At 42.5% G+C, this 17,957-nt stretch overlaps 1 protein-coding gene across 1 annotated transcript in view; it reads left to right on the forward strand.

Moving 5' to 3' along the window:
- The first annotated feature begins 287 nt into the window (after positions 1–287).
- Positions 288–17,957, forward strand: part of tgfbr1b (transforming growth factor, beta receptor 1 b) — a 49,877-nt gene continuing 32,207 nt past the window's right edge. Inside the window, exon 1 of the mRNA XM_052022779.1 lies at positions 288–570. Coding sequence (XP_051878739.1) covers positions 426–570 — 145 coding nt within the window. The 5' untranslated portion in view covers positions 288–425. The remainder of the gene's footprint in view (positions 571–17,957) is intronic.

Genomic DNA, 17,957 nt, shown 5'->3' on the forward strand with positions numbered 1-17,957 from the left:
TCGACCACTGATCATGCGCTCGATTTCTTTCTATGCTGGAGCCGGGGTGGAAGAACAAACTAACACCAATCAGGGCGGCGATCCTGCGCTGGCATCCGATCAGCGCATCTGTTGACACTGCCCATCAGAGAAGCTTTCCGGCTCGTCCAATGAAACGCCGAGCACGGAAGCGACAGCCAATGAACGGCGGCGTTCTATTGAGTGACGGCCGCCTCCTCCAATGGGAGAGCCGATGGGTGCCGTCTCCTCGATCTGTCGCTCAAATGACGAATGAGAGAAGCCCTATTGTGGAATTGGATCCGGCTTGACCAATTAGACGTCAGGTGGCGTGGAGTCAGCGGCGAGCCAATGGGGGACGTTGTGTCATCGTCTCGGTGGGGAGGGGGGTCGGCGGAGAAGCGCTAGCCAATGGGAGTGACTGTGTCATGTGGCGGTCGGGGCGGCAGGCTGTTCTCGGAGTGGAAAGTAGTGGCGATCAGGGGCGCCGTGTGTTGGTGGCCATGGCCGGAGTCCCTCGGAGCGCGGTGTGGGGCTGCGTGTTGCTGCTGATCGGTGCCTCCCGAGTGGAGGGTGAGTTGGTGAAGGGAGGGTCGGGGAGGGTCGGGGAGGGAGGGGGTGCTGAGGCGGCGGCGGCGCCGGGCCCGGGTACCTTCCCAACATGGCGAGGGGCCGGGGCGAGGTGGAGGGAGGGGAGGGAGGCGGGGGAGGGGACCGGCTGGACTGAGGACCCCAGGGGGAGGGGTGGTGCACCGAGTGACGGGGCCGGGAGCTCGGCCATTGTTTCTGGGGGGTTGGGGTTGGGGTTGAGGGGGGGTGGGGGGTGAATCCCTGTCCCAGCCCCAGGTCCAGAGCTTGACCTCCAGCCCGGGAGGCGAGTGATCCGACGGGAGGGAGGGGGTGGTGGTGTCAGCCGGACCTCGGGGCTGCTGGAGCTGACCGACCACCCCCCCTCACCACCCCACCACCCCCCCCCCCCCGCCATCTCGGTCCAACTGGACAGCGCGGCCGGGAGCTGTGCCGTTCCTTGTCCAAACTTTGACCGGGCCAGACAGGGTGGTGGTGATGGGGAGAGAGGAGGAGGAGGGGGGAGAGGGGGGGAGGAGGAGGAGGAGGGGGGGAGGAGGAGGAGGGGGGAGAGGGGAGGAGGAGGAGAGGGGAGAGGGGAGGAGGAGAGGGGAGAGGGGAGGAGGAGGAGGGGGGAGAGGGGAGGAGGAGTGGGGGAGAGAGGAGGAGGAGTAGGGGGAGAGAGGAGGAGGAGGAGGTGGAGGAGAGGGGAGAGAAAGAGGAGAGGAGAGAGGGTTGGGGGAGGTGGAGGGGGAGAGAGGAGGAGAGAGGGTCGGGGGGGGGGGTGGTATATTACACCAGTTTCAAATCTTGTTTTCCTCTCCTGGAACCAAATCATGATTATTTTTGTTTCCCTGTGTACTGTCTTCTGCAATAGTTTGCCCCGTTTCACTCCCAAGTGCTGCTGGAAACGTAGTGCAGAAGGTCGGTTACCAAACCTCTACACTGAATTAAAATCCTTTCAGTAATTACACGTGTGATTTGTAGCTTTGGGCAAACAACTTGACGTTATCCGTTTGTGTTGATTGGATGTAAATATGGGGACATATTTGGCAATCTGGAGCTCGTCTTGTGATCTCGAATGGAAAGCTGTATTGTAGTATAAATTCGGGCCATTTTGTTTGTTTTCCTTTGAAGTGGGACAGGATTGGTTTTTGGCTGATCTGTTCCACTTTATAAAATTGTTAGGAAAGCAGTGTGTCCTAACAGGAACTGCTTCTGTGGAGTAACTGGGGGTGTACTTTTCATTACTCGTTGTAGCAAAATAAGTTGCATAAAAGTAACATTCATAATACACAGGTTATAATAGGTGCGATGAATTGGTGTGGCTGTAACAGAATTTTAAGATTAAGTAACAGAATTATAACTTGATTGGACATCTAAAGTGCTAGTTATTTTTATAAAGTGTGGTTGTAGTTGACTTATGCTTTGAGTTTGAGTAGCTCTGTCAAAATAAGCTCTCATTCTGCATTGTAATATCTGGTTTCTTACTCTGGAGGTTGTTTCTGACTCTCTTGGAGGGGAGGTGATAGTAGTGGGGGGTGGTTGTCAGTGAGTACAGTGGGTGGTGAAACTACCTCTAGCATGAATGTGAGGTTGCTGGATCTTTTTGAATCAAAATACAATAGTGAAGAATGTTCAAATATCATTAACCAATGAAAAGGACAATAATCTTTCATTTTGGTGAAAGTTTAGACTTTTACTAGAACTGGTATTTGCACAAAACTTGCTATATAATTTACATTTCGGCTTATTGGGATGTGAGCATTTACTTAACTATGGAAGTAGCTGGCCAATGGTTAGTCTCCCAGAGCAGTATTTTGCTGCTTGTAAAAGCTGTATAACAACAATCGAAACATGTTTAGAAGATAGTGGAAGAAGATTTGGAAGAAGATTTGCAAGCTACAATATCCGTAGGAGATGGAAGAAGATTTGCAAGCTACAATATCCGTAGGAGATGCATAAATAGTTGAATTAATACCTGCGTAGCTTTGTCATACTTCATGAAGCTTTTGTTGGTTTAAACTTTGGTCTATTTTGCACCTTACTGAATTTGTGACTTTGGTGCCACTGCAATTTTAAGTGCCTTTTTTCACCCTAAAAATGAATATGCGTACAGAACTTGTAGAGTGTACGAAGGCCTGTTGCTACACATAATGAACATACAGAGGCTGTTACAGGCAACTAACTTGCAGGTGGCTTTGTATGCTTAACTATTAAGTTATGTAACCCCTTGTGTTGAGTCTACATTTTCATGTTTAGTATTAAATGGTTAAGATGAATTTACTGGATAAAAGTTTAGGCAGTGAACTGATGTGTTGTGTCTGGCCCTAGGCACAATCTGTTCAAGTTCAGCTGTTGCAGTAACATTGTGTAGGAAGAGAGCCATTGTTTGGAGGTATGGGGAAAAGCATGCATTTTAAAAGAAGCTGTATTGCATCGTAGGAGAAACAGTTATTGGACTTATGGAGCAGTTAGCTCTTCAAAAATTAGTTTAAATGACAGAAGGAAGGATCAACTTGGCTTAAATTTAAAATATTAGTTTTGTGAGATGGACATAAATGAGAGACGTGTGGTGTAAATGCCAGAAGTATGGTTATCTGTGCTTGAACAGAGCTGCTGCAGTGGGAAGTCTGCTTATCTAATGGTCCAAAAGTAATTAATTGCAAATAGGAGATTTACTAATACTCCAAGTTTCCTTTTGTTGGGTATCATTTATAATAAAATTGTGTCAAAGTAGAAGGAATTGTAATGTTGTTTTAGTTTATTTGTGAAAGTGTGTACACTTTGGCAATGACGGGTCCAACTAGTGTGGAAATTTGTGTTTTTGATACTCTGTACTATTTTGTTACAATACAGAGAACATAAGCCTTTTAAAGTTTTGAAAACGTATCACTCTTTTAAAATCTCTATTTTAAAACCAAAATCTGCATTTTAAAAACATCAAGTTAATTACTTAAATTTAGGGGTTAAGACTTGTCCAGACAGCACAGCTGAATGAACAAGAGAGCAAACCTATTGTTTTTTTTCCTCCTCTATTATAAGACCCGGTGATCTTTAGCCCTGATGTACAGTAAAAGTATTGGTGATTTAAAAAAAAGTAGCTGTGATACATTTGCATTTGTAAGTTTACTTGAGCTTTTTACATTTATTTTGTATTAGCATGACCTCTGGAAGTGGTAGTACTCGTTTTTGTGGTGCCCAGAGAGAAAGCCACATGCAGGTATATGATTCTTTCACCACCACCTGTCTAAACCAATGCACTTGTCTCTTTTCTGACACCAGTTAATGAGCAGAACACTTTTTATCCCCAACTAAATATAGGGAATATCAAAGCTATTACTTTGGGATGTACTACTACATCTAGTTCATATCAACTCCATCCTTTTCATGGGCATCTCTCTCAGACTGAACTGTACCTTCTGAAGCCTTGGACATATTTTAGCTGAAGTACACTTCTGCCTTATCTAGACTTTGGTACCAGTAAACTTCTTTGGGTCATACTCGTGAGGTCTTTCATCCATGCAATGTTTAAGGCGATTGGAAAACTCAGCTGTTTGCAAGTTAACAATTACCCCTGCGTTTATTGTTTTGCATTAGCTCCCCATGAATTCTCATCCCTGTTTTCACTTTCCAACTATGGCTTCTTCCTCCCATTTCCTGTATTCTCTGCACATGACCATCTCTCAGTGCTCCCAGTTTGGCCTTGTGGGCATCCTCAGTTTTGACCTTTCCACCATCAAGAGGCATGCTTTTGTTGACTTGGCTGGTTTTCTTTGCTCCTCTACCTTGTGCCTTCCCCATTTTAAAACACTTGGTAAAACTACTTTTTTGACCAGTATTATGTCACCTGCCTTGATATTTGCTTGCATGGCTTTGTGTTAAATTTCCTATGAAAATGTCCTTGAAGTATCTTGGGCATTTCATTACGTTAGAGATGCTATATAATTATTACAGATGATCGCAGGTGCACGTGCCAAAAATCATTGAAATACGGAAGGCTTTATTTGCATTACTCCTTAAAAGGTTGCTCTTTTTCTCCAACCAGTAGCATCACCCCAAGCATTTTGTTTTTGTCTCTGGTCAGTACTATTGTACTTGGCTCTGTGTTGCAGAAAGTTGTAGACAAAACTTGATCTCTTGTTAATGTAAAAGTTGCAATTTCACCCCTAAAGTTTTTGCTGTTACAGTACTGCTAATTTAAGCACTAGTTATTTGAATTGGCTGGTCTTGTCAGCATTATAATTTTTTGGTATTCAAAATTTATGGTACAATATTTGAATTGCTACTATTTTTGATTAACTATTAACATGCAAATCTGTCTCCACAACCATGTTTTCTGATGTTGCTTTGTCTTGGTGTTGGGTTAAGTGATTAAATCAGCCTTAAAGAATGAATTTGTATATTGCCTTTCAACTCTATATCCCAGGTCATTTCAGTCGTGGAATTAGTTTTTCAAGTGTTGTTATGTTTATGTAGGTAAATTTGGAAGATTGGCAGGGGGTAGGAAACTAAGTAGATTTAACAGATTCTAAAAATGTAACCACCAATGTCATGAGATTCTGTTTAAGTCTACCATTTTGTTCTTGAATCATGAATGGGGAATAAATGCACAACCTTGGTGGTTATATTTTTGTTTAATGGTGAAGTACCCATGCAAAGGGGTGGTGGTTTTAAAGATTGAACAGTTGACTGAATACTTTGTTCTTCCATTCACAAGTTCATGTATACAATGGATATATTCAGGTTTAACATTGAAGTCAAGTCTGTTGCCTAGGGAAGTGGAAGAGGCTGCAGGTATATGAAAGGGATAATAGCTGGAATGGTCTGAACTTTTTGCATATTTTGACAGTCATTTGTTATGGTTTGTTATGAATTAGTCAAACTGAAAGATTGTGAGGTGCAGCTGAGGTTTTAGTTTTACTGAGTGGAGTAAAGAATTTTGGTTTGCTCACAGGAAAAGTAAAATTCCCAGAATGTTTTGTAAATTGAAATCCCAAAGAGGTTAACTTTGCATTTTGTTTTGGTAAACTCCAGTGATCAAGGATACAATTTTGCTTGTATCTGGCTTCTAAAATTTTGCATCAATAGGTTGTAAAAGACAAGTGACATTTGCACTGAGTCATTTAAAAACCATCACAAATACCAATTAGTAAACAGTTGTACCTGAAAGGAAGTCGCTCTTACTCTAGATGTCCTGGTTTGCCCAAAGTCGTTTGTGCAGTATCTCCTAAGGAAATTAAGTTGAACCTGAAGCAAATAGTGAAATAGGGAATGATTTGTCTGGTGAGTAAAATGGGAAATTTAAAATTTATTACAAGTCCCAATCTGATAGATTTTTCTTTTCTCCCTTTGTCTCCTGAAGGTATTAAGTTTCACCAGGCTGCAGAGAGCATGAGACGCAAACCCTATATGCAGTCTGAACACTGAGGTACCAGCCACAGACAGGAATTCACCCTGCTCTTTAGAATACTTGAATGAATTGTACTTGGGGCATCAGTTAGCCTCTTGTTCCACAGGTGATCTTCTGCATGAAGAAAACCTGATGTTTAACCTAGCTTGACGTTTATGTTTGGCTTTTCCCTAGCCCAATTTGGATTGTTGATCCAAAAGTATATCCCTGTTATTTACTTTAAAAAGGGAAGAGATTCTTGCAGTTGCTTATGAGAATGCTATGCAGTAATGTGTATATGGAATTTCAAAAAGCATTTAACAAACATGTTAGCAGAATTAAATCCCCTTGAGTTGGAAGGCACATTAGCCAATTTTTCTATTTAAGCTGCCAAGAGACAGAAAGCAGAGTAGTGGTGAATAACCATTTGCTCTGAAAGCCAAGGAGAAATATTTTAAACTTTGACAGTGTAACAGCTGAAGAGGAACCTGAAGTAGAGTGGCCTTTTCTATCATATAGGTTGCAGGATGAGATTTTTTTGAAATAGCATTGCCAATTTATTGCCGTGTATCTTATCAATTCATGGGAAGAAGCATGGGCTACTCTGCCTCTCGAGCGTGCTCTGCTACCCTTTGGTTTGCAGGCGATTTGCAGTTTTAAGATTCTTGCTTTTGACCATGTCCCTTTTACTTTTTATTATCTAACTATTCAACAACATTGAGATTGGTTGGTGGTAGGGCGGGGACAGACGTTCCATTTTTGTTAGATTTCTTTTGTACTTTAATAGCTTGCCATTTGAGATGCTTTCTGTATATCTCCACTGGTGAAAATAATTCCTCCTTATCAGTCTCCTCAAGATCTTTTAATATTTTAAACATCTTGCAAGAATACACTTGAGAGTTGGAACTAGACCAGATACGCCTTGAGGTCTGCTGGTCCATTTAATGTCTGATTTGCACTTCAATTCCACTTTCCTCTTTTCATATAACTTTTTTCATTATTGTGCTGACATCTGTCCTTTCAGACTGGAGTGTACTCCAATTGTCAGGCAACTGTAGCCCTTGGAGTATGGGATTTGAAAACTCCAAAAATCTCATGTGAAGAAGGTTCCCATCATCTGAATCCTGCAACTGTTTTAGTTCTGGATTTTTCAACTGGGAAGTACAGCTTTTCATCTCTTGCATCTACTTAAGAACTTGTATTTTCTGATGTGGTCTCCTTAATTCTTCTAAACCGTATGTCCATTACATTTAACTTTTCATATATGTCTAAAATGAGGTACAGTAGATGCTGTGAGTGTGAAATAGAAACAAAATGCGCTGCAAATGCTCAACAAGTCAGCCGCCATCCGTGGAGAGAGAGATTAAAATCTTGGATTGCTAGCTTTTCAGCAGAACTGGGGAATGTTCGAAATAGGTTTTGAGTTGCAGAGAAAGGGTTAAGGAAGTTGAGAACATTATTCAAGTTGAACAAGTAGCATGGATCACTTGAAATGGCATGACTTGGGTGTATGGTGTGGCATGATGACTAAAGCATTGAGCTAATAACCTAGAGAGAGGGAGATTCAAATCCCAAGAGAATTTAAATTTAAACTCGGCAGATCAGGCAGCATCTGTTGAAACAGAGATGGAGGCAGAGAAAAATACTGAGAGGCAGAGGTAGCAAGGTTGGGGGAGGGAGGTAAGAACATGGAGACAACTGCTGGAGGGAGGTGAGAGCAACACAAAGGGGCTCCCAGTGTTGGACTCTGAAGTAGAGAACATGCAACTGGTGTTGATTGCATTTTATTGTTGGCTGTACCCATTAGAACTTAAAGGTTGGATGTTGTTGAAGTCTTGACGAGGGGCTTTCCTGCATTTTGTGGATAGACGAAAGGTTTTGGTAAGCTGGATCAGTCATATGCCCCAGAATACTTGGTCTCTATCCTGTGGCTTGTTAGTTGGCCAACATTGCTGACCAGAATGTTGGTGAGGACTTTGACAAGGTTAATGCTGACATTTTGAGGTAGCTGGACTTTGAGATGGATATTGCATTTGAATGACAGGGATGTTACTTGGTCATTGGGGCTGAATGTTGTCTGGGTATTGTTATATATGTGCCTGGACTATTTCATTCTGAATTGTGCAAGGAAGTGAACATTGAGCATACGGATGGATAGTGCAGAAGAGATTCACCTGGTTCTGAGTCTTGCTTGATTTCTTTAAACTGGAATCTTTTTCTCCTTGCAGCATCATTTGGATCCATGCAGATCTATTTGAATCTATCTTGGTATATTTGGGAAAAAAAAACTTTACCAGATGATTTGTATATCAGAAATTTCTTTAATCCATTTATGTGTAGTTTGGAGAGTTATAATATTTTTAGGTTGGCTCTTCCATAGGTTTAAAAGAGGAATTTCATTAAGTTGTAAGCAAATGTCAGTGGCTGATCAGTCATCTAACAATAATATTTTGTGTTTGCAAAGAACAGTCTCTCCTCTTCTCTTACCCCCCCCCACCCCCCCCCCCCCCAATAAACTTTAAGCCATTCCTAGAATTCTGTAATGTAGGTATGTGACTGGAACAATCTGTCAACTGGATTCTTCTTGGGTTTTGCCATGTTTTGGAATAATGTGCAGTGAGTATTTGGCTACAGTTCAAACTGTTGCTTGAACATGGTGTTGGTATGTATTCAAAAGGTTGGTTTTAAATTACATGAGTAGTGCTTATTATATTGTTGTCCTATAAGTTGTACTTCAGATACCACCAGCATTTAAACATACTTTGATATTCTGATGGGTTTATAGAATAACCTGACAAGGGATGTGGAATAAGTTTTCCTGCTTTTTATCCCTGAACCATAAAGCAATTGAAATTTCTTTTGAAATTGGTTGCAGTTTTGTTTTAAATGCCTCTATGGAACTTAAGTGGCATCTGAGGAGAGATTTTGTAAAAACTATTCTGAGTAATTAATTAAGGACTTTCACTGAAACTCTAAAGTGTTCTTCCTTTTAATAAGGGTGAATTGGGAGTGCTAACTTAGTGTCTTTAATGCTGCTAAATCTGGGATTTGTACCTTTGCTAAAGGCTTGACTTCAGTTTAGCTTTGTTTTTGTTTTTTGCTTTTTGTATGGTCACACACCTATTTCCTAGCTTGAGGTACTGGTTATCTAACACTGAGAAATGAACTTAATGGTGTAACTGTATAAATAATGCATTTGGCTACAGTTTTACCCTAGCATTAGGACTAATTATTGATCAAAATAGTTCATTGTGCTTGTTTAAAGTACATAGCCATCTGTCGGTTACATGCAATACTATGATGCCAAGAATAGTAAGCAGTGTAAATGGAAACTATTGGTGTTGAATTTTGTGCACCTTGTTAATCTTAATCAAACGAACAGTGAGAATTTGTTGGCACAAACATGGTATGCCACGAGTAAATTTTATTTCCTTCCACTTCAGTGTTAGTAAAAAGCACATGGCTCAAATTGGGAGCGTTCTGATCTCATACTCCTGGCTGCAGAAGACAGTGCCTGTTCTGAATTCCGAAATTCTACTTTATTTCATAAATTTGACTGCATAGAGGAAAGCAGGTTTATGCTGTAGCCTTACAGGCATTAATACACTTTGAATTGGACTGGTTTTAAAATGGTCAGAAAATGCACTAATGCTTGTGTTAACATCCCTATTCTTAATGCAATAAAATTAGAGCTCATTCTTAATATTTTGGAAAATTTGGTGTAAATGATGTGACAACTTTTGCTGTTGTAAATCTTTGTAAATGCAGTAATATAAATGGTAGAGCTCACTCTTTGTGTTAACATTATGCTGTGGGGTCTGTCACAATGTTTGAAAGCTCCTTTGTCTCCATCTTTGCCATAATGATGTAAATGTGCACTTGTGTAGCTGTGCTTTCAAAGTATCCGTGTTTTAATTTTACGTGTGTAATATGAAGAAATACTGCAAGGGTCAGAGGAGAAGTAAATATTTGCTTCACTAAATTTCAGTCTTGCAAAACATTTTGGACTTTAGCATTTATCCAGACTTTAGGATGTGGAATAATGACTCCTTCCATTTAATGGATTCTGTCACATAACGAAATACCCCAAGACACTTTGGCACATTAACAACTAAAAGTCTGCTGAATTACCAAAGACTTTAAGGCAGATGGCCATTTTTACTTGGGTTTTAAGAACATATTAAAGGAGTAAAGGGACCTAGAAACTGACAAATTTGTCAAAGGAAAGTTGTTTGATTAATGTACTGGAGTTCTTTTGCGAATGTGACTAGTAGAATAGAGAAGGGAGAGATGGGTGTGGTGAATCTGAATTTTTGGAAAGCTTTTGATGAGGAAATATAGGCGTTTAGTTAATGAGGTTAGAATATACAGGGTTAATATATTGACCTGGATGAGAACTAATTACTGGTGGGTCAAGAAGTTTCACCACCACCTTGTAGTCCTACTACTTGGAAACCTTCAGGGCAATTAGGGATGGACAGTAAGTTTGACTGTGCCCTGTTTGTGAAATGCATTAAGACTAGTTGGTTTTCTTCATGTTAAACAAATTAATAAATTGAGATAAATAGTAAACTAATTTAAATCCTGGGAGGATAGGAGATTGGTTGCTGCTGTAATATGGGGGGGGGGAGGTAAATTTTGACTGAGGTGACTACATTGCTTTCTGTAATTTGAGAAAATATGGCAGTGAGGAGTGGAGTCAGAGCTGCAGACATTGCAAAACATCAGGGAAGGAGAAAGTTACTTGGATTCTTCATTCCCTGAGGCAATCATACTCCATAGTTTAAATACTTCAGAATTAACACCTGATCAGGGACAGCAGGGCGCATTTGCGTATTAGCCACAGAGACCCAGGAGGTAGTATTGGCAGATCCTCAGTCCTTGCACTTGTTCAATAGATTTGAGATTCTTGCAATCCTTCTTGACAAGTATGGAGACCATGGGGAGAATATGACAGTGACGCTGCGATGTAGGATGGTGGTGGTGAGGGGATGGGGGAGAGTGGGAGTAAAAAGGAAGGAGTTTTTCGCAATGGAAAGTTGGGAGGAATAGGAGCTGTCCTCTGCAGCCAGAAGTATGAGATCGGAATACCATGCTGCTCCTCTGGTACCTGGATGAGGGATTTCTCCAGAGTAGAGAGGGAATAGGAGGGCATAGGGCATGAGCCACAAATTGGCATGGTATTAATTGACTCGGGGCAACGAATGAAGGGCTTGGAGATTGGTGTTAGAGAAGTGGGTTTCAGTTTCTGGGATGAGAGCTACTTTGTGCTGTATGACTCTGACTACACCTGAACCAGGCTGGGATCAGAGTCCTGGCAAATTGATTAACAAGGGAGGTGGGGTGGCAGGTGGAAGGAGGGGGTAGTACCCTGGTGAAGAGACTGCTGGAGAGAAATCTAGAATGCTAAAGGGTAGGAAAATGGGAAATAGTGCAGGAAAATGCTTGGGGTAAGGACTGGTGTTAGGAAGCAAAGGAACATGTAAAGCAGTAGCTGAATAAGAAAGCATTCTAATGAGACACATAGTGTCATTGTACAAATAAAAATTATTAAATGCCTAAAAATGTTAAAGGCAGATCTAAAGGTGCTGTATCTGAATGAAGAGAAATGTTCACAATAAAGTAGATGAATTAACAGAGTAAATTGTACAGTGAAGTTCTGATCATCAAGCACACTTGAATCTTTAGTGCTGGACCAGCAGCTTTTCCAGGTGATTGGTGTTACTCCTATTGATATCCAAACGTTTTTACTTCCTCTTTTTAAAAAAAACCTCATTAAACTCACTGGAAATTTATACTGCAGTGTAAAGTCCAGAAGCACTCCAGACCCCAGTTCCGGCTGCAAACCTGCTTGTGTTCTTGACTGTGGTGTTCCAGACCCTTGTCTGGCTCCTGCTGTTCACCCAGCTCACAGACCAGGCTCCAGTCGTATTCCAGAACCCCAACTCTGGCTACAGACCTTGTACTTTGAACACTTGGCTTGCATTCCAGACTAATGACCAAACCATATGCCAAAACATCAGCATTTCTAAACAATGAAATGCCAGATTATGGAAGTTTTACTGTAGGTGGGAGCTGAATAGTGGAGAGAATTTTATGTTTAGGAAGGAGCAAAAAAGAGGAGCGGGGAGGGGGCTGATGGTGTTGGTAATAATACCGTGGAAGATGAACTCTAGGAGTATGTATGAAAATTTTCTTTTCAGTATATTGAAGGCAAGTAAAGAACAGAGTACCTGTTCAACTTGATCAACTGAAAGACTTGTGTAGAAATGGAACCCATTCATTACCTGGGGATGGTCAGTACTTTGGAAAATATTAATGGGATTAGACAAACCTACTGGAGTTTTAGAATAAAATGCACTACGAATTTGGGCTCTCCTTCTGCACAGATAAGTGAACCAGATGCTGAACCATCAGGATTGCCAAACCAGGTGCTGGATTGTCTGTTTTGCTGTATCCTGACATGAAATGAATGTTGGTTGACAGACGGGAACAAGGGTATTAATGGATCTTTCTTGGAGTAGCAGGCAGTGACTGGTGGAATATCAGAGATCTGTGCTTGTGGCCCCAGCTATACTCCATGTATATCAATGATTTGGATGAGAGAACTGAATAATATTTTCTAAAATTCACAAACAATACAAAACTGAAAGACGGGCTTCACGGTGATTAGGACCAATTGAGTGAGTGGGAAAATGTGTGATAAATGCAGTTCAGTTTTAATAAATGCTAAGAATTGTTTTTGTAGGAAAAACAGGTGGAATATTATTGAAATGGTGAGTAGGAAATTTTCAAACCAGTCTGGGTGCCCTTTCATACCAGTTGCTGAAAGCAAACAGGTACGTGTAGCAGACGGTTAACGTGGCAGATCGTACATTAGTTTTCATTGTAAATGGTTTTGAGTGGAGGAGCAAGGATATCTTGCTGCAGTTATAGAGGGCATTGGTGAGACAACACCTCGTGTAGTTTGGTCTCCTTATCTAAGAAAGGATACGCTTGCTGTGGACCTTAACGAAGACTGGTTTCTGGGATGGCACTGCTGTTGTATGAGGAGAGATGTTGTTGACTGGCTTTATTCACCACAGTAAAAGGGGACGTCATTGAAAATTCTGCCACTGCTAGACTAAATGCAGAGAGCATGTTTTCCACGGCTGTGGTGGGGGAGGGTTATCTCGGGGGGGGGGGGGCGCGGGTCACCGTCTCGGAATGATAGGGATGTGATGAGGCACAATTTCTTTACTCAATGGTGAACCTGTGGCACTATCTGTCATAGAAGGCTGTAGAGGTCAAGTTGTTGCATATTCTTAAGGAGAGATTTCTAAACAACAGGCATCAAAGGGTATGGGAAGGGAGTAGGAATATTGGATTGAAATGTATTATCAGCCGTGTTTGTATTGAATGCAATAGCAGGCTCACAGGGCAGAATGCTCGAATCCTATTTCCTATATTTCTGTTGGCCATTTTGAGAAGAGATTCAGTAAATTCAGTCTGTATTCTCCAGCGATTAGAAGGACACATTGAAACTGACAAAATTCTTAAAGCTTGACAGGCTGGTTGCAGGGAGGATGTCCATGGGCTGAGGAATCTAGAACCAATCTTGGAATAACGACTAGTAAATTGGTCACTTGTACCGAGGTACAGTGGAAAAACTTGTCTTGCATACCATTCGCACAGTGCATTGAGGTAGTACAGGGTAAAAACAATAACGGAATAAAGTGTCATAGCTACAGAGGAAGTGCAGTACAGGTAGACGGTAAGGTGCAAGGTCATAATAAGGTAGATTGTGAGGTCAAGAGTCCATCTTATTGTACTAGGGAACCATTCAATAGTCTTATTGCAGTGGGATAGAAGCTGTCCTTGAACTTGGTGGTATGTGCTTTCAGGCTTTTGTATCCTCTACCCGATGGGAGAGGGGAGAAGAGAGAACGTCTGGGGTGGGTGGGGTCTTTGATTATGTTGGTTGCTTTACTGAGGCAGCGAGAAGTGTAGATGGTCTGTGGGGGGGAGGCTGGTTTCCGTGATGTGCTGAGATGAGAAATTGCTTTGAGTTTATTGTCATATGAACAAGTACATGTATACACAGGTGCAATGAAAAACATCACAGGCACATAGCATCATACAAGAAGCATTCACAAGAAAAACATAAATTATAGACCATTCTTACAAGAAAGCACACAATTAGAACAAAACAAAAACAGAAGGTCTATTTTAGTGCAAAGTGATCAAAGTGGTTTAGTGTTGCTAAACTGTAGTGCTTAGGGTTGTGCTGGTTGGTTCAAGAACTGAATGGTTGAAGGGAAGTAACTGTTCTTGAACCTGGTGGTGTGCGACTTCCATCTTCTGTACCTCCTGCCTGGTGGTAGCTGCGAGAAGATGGCATGGCCCGGATGGTGGGGATCTTTGGATGATGCCTCCTTGAGGCAGTGTCTCCTGTAGATACTACTGATGGTGGGGAGGGATGTGCCTGTGATGTATTGGGCAGAGTCCACTGCTCTCTACAGCTTCTTGCGTTCCTTTGAATTGTCGTACCAGACCATGATGCAACCAGTCAGGATGCTTCCAACAGTACATCTGTAGAAGTTTGTTGGTGTTCAGTGACGAACCACACCTCCTTAACCTCCTAAGAAAGTAAAGATGCTGGCATACCTTCCTTGTGATTGCATCTATGTGCTGGGCCCAGGACAGGTCATCTGATATGTTAACACCCAGGAATATAAAGCTGCTGACTCTCTCCACCGCTGATCCATCAATGTAGTCTAGCACATGCTTGCCCTCCTTCCCCTTCATGAAGTCAACAATAAGCTCTTTAATTTGACTGACGTTGAGCGAGAGGTTGTTGCTGCACCACTCAACCAGGTGTCCTAACTCGCTCCGGTAAGTTAAATCATCACCACCTATGATTCATCCAACAACAGTATATGGCATTGAAGTTGTGCTCAGCCACACAGTCGTGTGTATAGAGAGTAGAGCAGGGGGCTAAGCATGCAGCCTTGAGGTGCACCTGTGTTGATGGTCAGCGAGGAGGAGATACTGTTACCAATCCTCACTGTCTACTAATGAGAAATTCAAGTGTCCAGGGAGGTACAGAGGCCGGGTCTTGAAGCTTGATGAGTTTGGATGGGATGATTGTATTGAACACAGAGCTGTAGTCGATGAACAGCAGCCTGACATATGACTTTCTCTTGTCCAGATGGTCCAGAGCAGAGTGAAGAGCCAGAGAAATCACATTTACTGTTGACCTGTTATAGTGGTAGGCAAATTGAAGACGATCCAGGTCATCTGAGGTGGGAGTTGATTTGTGCCATAACCAGCCACTCAAAGCACTTTGTTACGGTTGATATAAGTGCTAACTGGACAGTAGTCATTGAGGCACCGGTACAATAGATGCTTTTTTGAAGCAGGTGGGAACCTCAGACTGCAGAAATGAGAAGTTGAATATGTCCGTAAATACTCCAGTCAGTTGGTCCACACAGATCTTTAGTACTCAGCCAGACACCTTTTGTGGATTCACCCCCTTGAAGGATGCTCAGACGTTGACCTCAGACTGAGATTACAGGGTCATCCGGAGATGGGGGGGGCTCGTGTGGGTGTGTCATAGTTCTCCCTGTCAAAGCGTGCATAAAAGGCATTGAGCTCATCCGGGAGTGATGGGTCATTGCCACTTACGCTACCCGATCTCGCCTTGTAGGAACTAATATTGTGCAAGCTCTGCCACAGCTGTTGAGCATCTGTCTGATTGCAGTTTAGTCTGAAGTTTCCTCTCTGCGCTCGCACTGGACTTGTTATGTGACCCTGGGACACCAGCCCTAAATGCCACAGGTCAGCAGATTACAAATCTTCTGGTTCATCCAGGACTTCTGGTTGGGGAAGACTCGAAATGTTTTTGTGGGTACACACTTGTCTACACATGTCCTTGTGAAGTCAATAATGACTGTGGCATATTAATTTAGGTCTGCTGATGAATCCTTGAACATGGTCCAGTCCACTGACTCAAAGCAATCCTGAATTTGCTCTTCTGCTTCTGCTGTCCAGCTCTTTGTAGTCCTCTTCACTGGTGCTGCGCTTTTCATTCTCTGTACATAGGCAGAAGAGGCATAGCCAGGTCGTCAGATTTACCAAGGTGCAGACAAGGGATGGAGTGGTAGATGTTCTTGATGGTGGTATAGCAGTGGTCAAGTGTGTTGGGTCCTCTAGTGTTGCAGGTGATATGTTGGTAGTAGTTAGGCAGAGACTTCGTTAGCCCAATTTTAAAGTCTCCCGCCATGATGTGGGTACGCCACTTCGTTCTTGTTGATCACAGCACTTAGTTCCTCAAGTGCCAGCTTGATGTCTGCCTGAGGTGAGGTGTAGACCGCAGTCAGGATGATGGCAGAGAACTCCCGCGGTAGGTAGAACAGTCGGCACTTCACTGCTAGTTGTTCCAGGTCAGGGGAGTAGGAATGGGACAAGACCGCTACGTCTGTGCACCACCATGAGTTTATCATAAAATAGACACTGCCACCTTTTCCTTTGCCCAATGCCGCTGTTTCATCTATGTGGTGTGAAACAGTACACAGCAGCCCCTCATGTCCCTCCCATAAAGCAGTCTTGCTCTGAGATCCTCAAACTGGTTTCCTAATGACTGTACATTAGCCAGGAGGATGCTTGGGAGGGGGGTCTTAGGACCCTGTGCTTCAGTTTTACCTGGAGCCCTCCCCGATGACCATGTCTTCTGAGACAATTGAGGCCTCCCCCCATGTTTCTAGCTACAGTGTTTGCCTTCTGTGTGGTCAGTTCTGCCTAGGGTTCCTCCTATTGCTAATTAATTTAAATGGCATAAAAGCACATTGTTTACTGCAGTAGTTTCTACTGCAATTTCTAGTTTTAAAAGGTCAGATCTCGAGTATGAAACTGTTGCTGATGTTGTGATGAGGGGAAAAAAGCTGGAGAGAGGTGACACTGCTGGCAGCTAACAGTTTCACTCAGAGGATGAGTGTTTAGAATTCTCTACTCCCGAGGCTTGTTCATTGAGCTAATTCAAAACTAAATTGAAATATTTCAGCATACTTAAAGGAATTAAGACATTTTAGAATAGTGCAGGGAAATGTCATTAAGATAAAAATTAAGCCATGATTTTGAATGGTGGAATTCCTATAACATTCTTTAAGAAGCGAATTCAAGTTTGGGGCCTGGGCCTTCTAAAGGTACAACAGCCAATGTTGGAACAATCACATTTGAGATGCTGATGAGGTTGGAAGTACAAGTACAGAGTAGAGAAGTACTTTGGTGAGATGGAGGGGACTTGCAGGTGAGACAACAGTTAAATTTGAATTTTAAAATCAAATCTGTTCAATATAGGTCGGTGAGGGCTGGGGTGATGGGTGAACAGAATTGCCCAAGTTGAATTGGAGGCAGCGATTTGGTATGACCTCGGTTAATAGACATTAGTGTGAAGGAAGCTGGCCAGGATAGCATAGCAGTGCAGCAGGCAATTCTGATACCTTGCAGCTCCAGTGACCCAGTTTTGATTGTGACTGTGCAAATTCTGCACATTCTCCTTGTGACTGCATGGATTTTCTCCTGGAGCTCTGGTTTCATCCCAAAGATGTGCTGGTTGGTAGGTTAATTGTTCAGTAAGTTGCCCCTAGGGAGATGAGTAATGAGGGAATCCAGGTGGAGATGATGAACATGAGAAAGAATAGCTTCCTAACAGAAGAATGGGGTTGCTGGGTTGCCCTGAGATTCCATGTTGACTATGCTGGAAGGGAATGTAAAATATGGAATGAGTTCTAGGGAATGGCTGTTGTAGAAGTAATGAATGCACAGGTGAGGACTTCTGCAGTAGACGAGCAGAAACAAAGCTGAGTCAGGTGATGTTACAAAACTAGAAATGGCCAGTCTTAGAAATGACGTAAATGTGTGAGTGGAAACTTGTCTGAGACAATATAATGCCATGGTTACCAACTATTTAGTTCGGTGTCAGGTAAGTCCCAAAGAGTGGGATGGACTTGTTGCTTGCGAA

Source organism: Pristis pectinata, chromosome 9 (assembly GCF_009764475.1).
Source record: "Pristis pectinata isolate sPriPec2 chromosome 9, sPriPec2.1.pri, whole genome shotgun sequence".
Classification (NCBI taxonomy): domain Eukaryota; kingdom Metazoa; phylum Chordata; class Chondrichthyes; order Rhinopristiformes; family Pristidae; genus Pristis; species Pristis pectinata.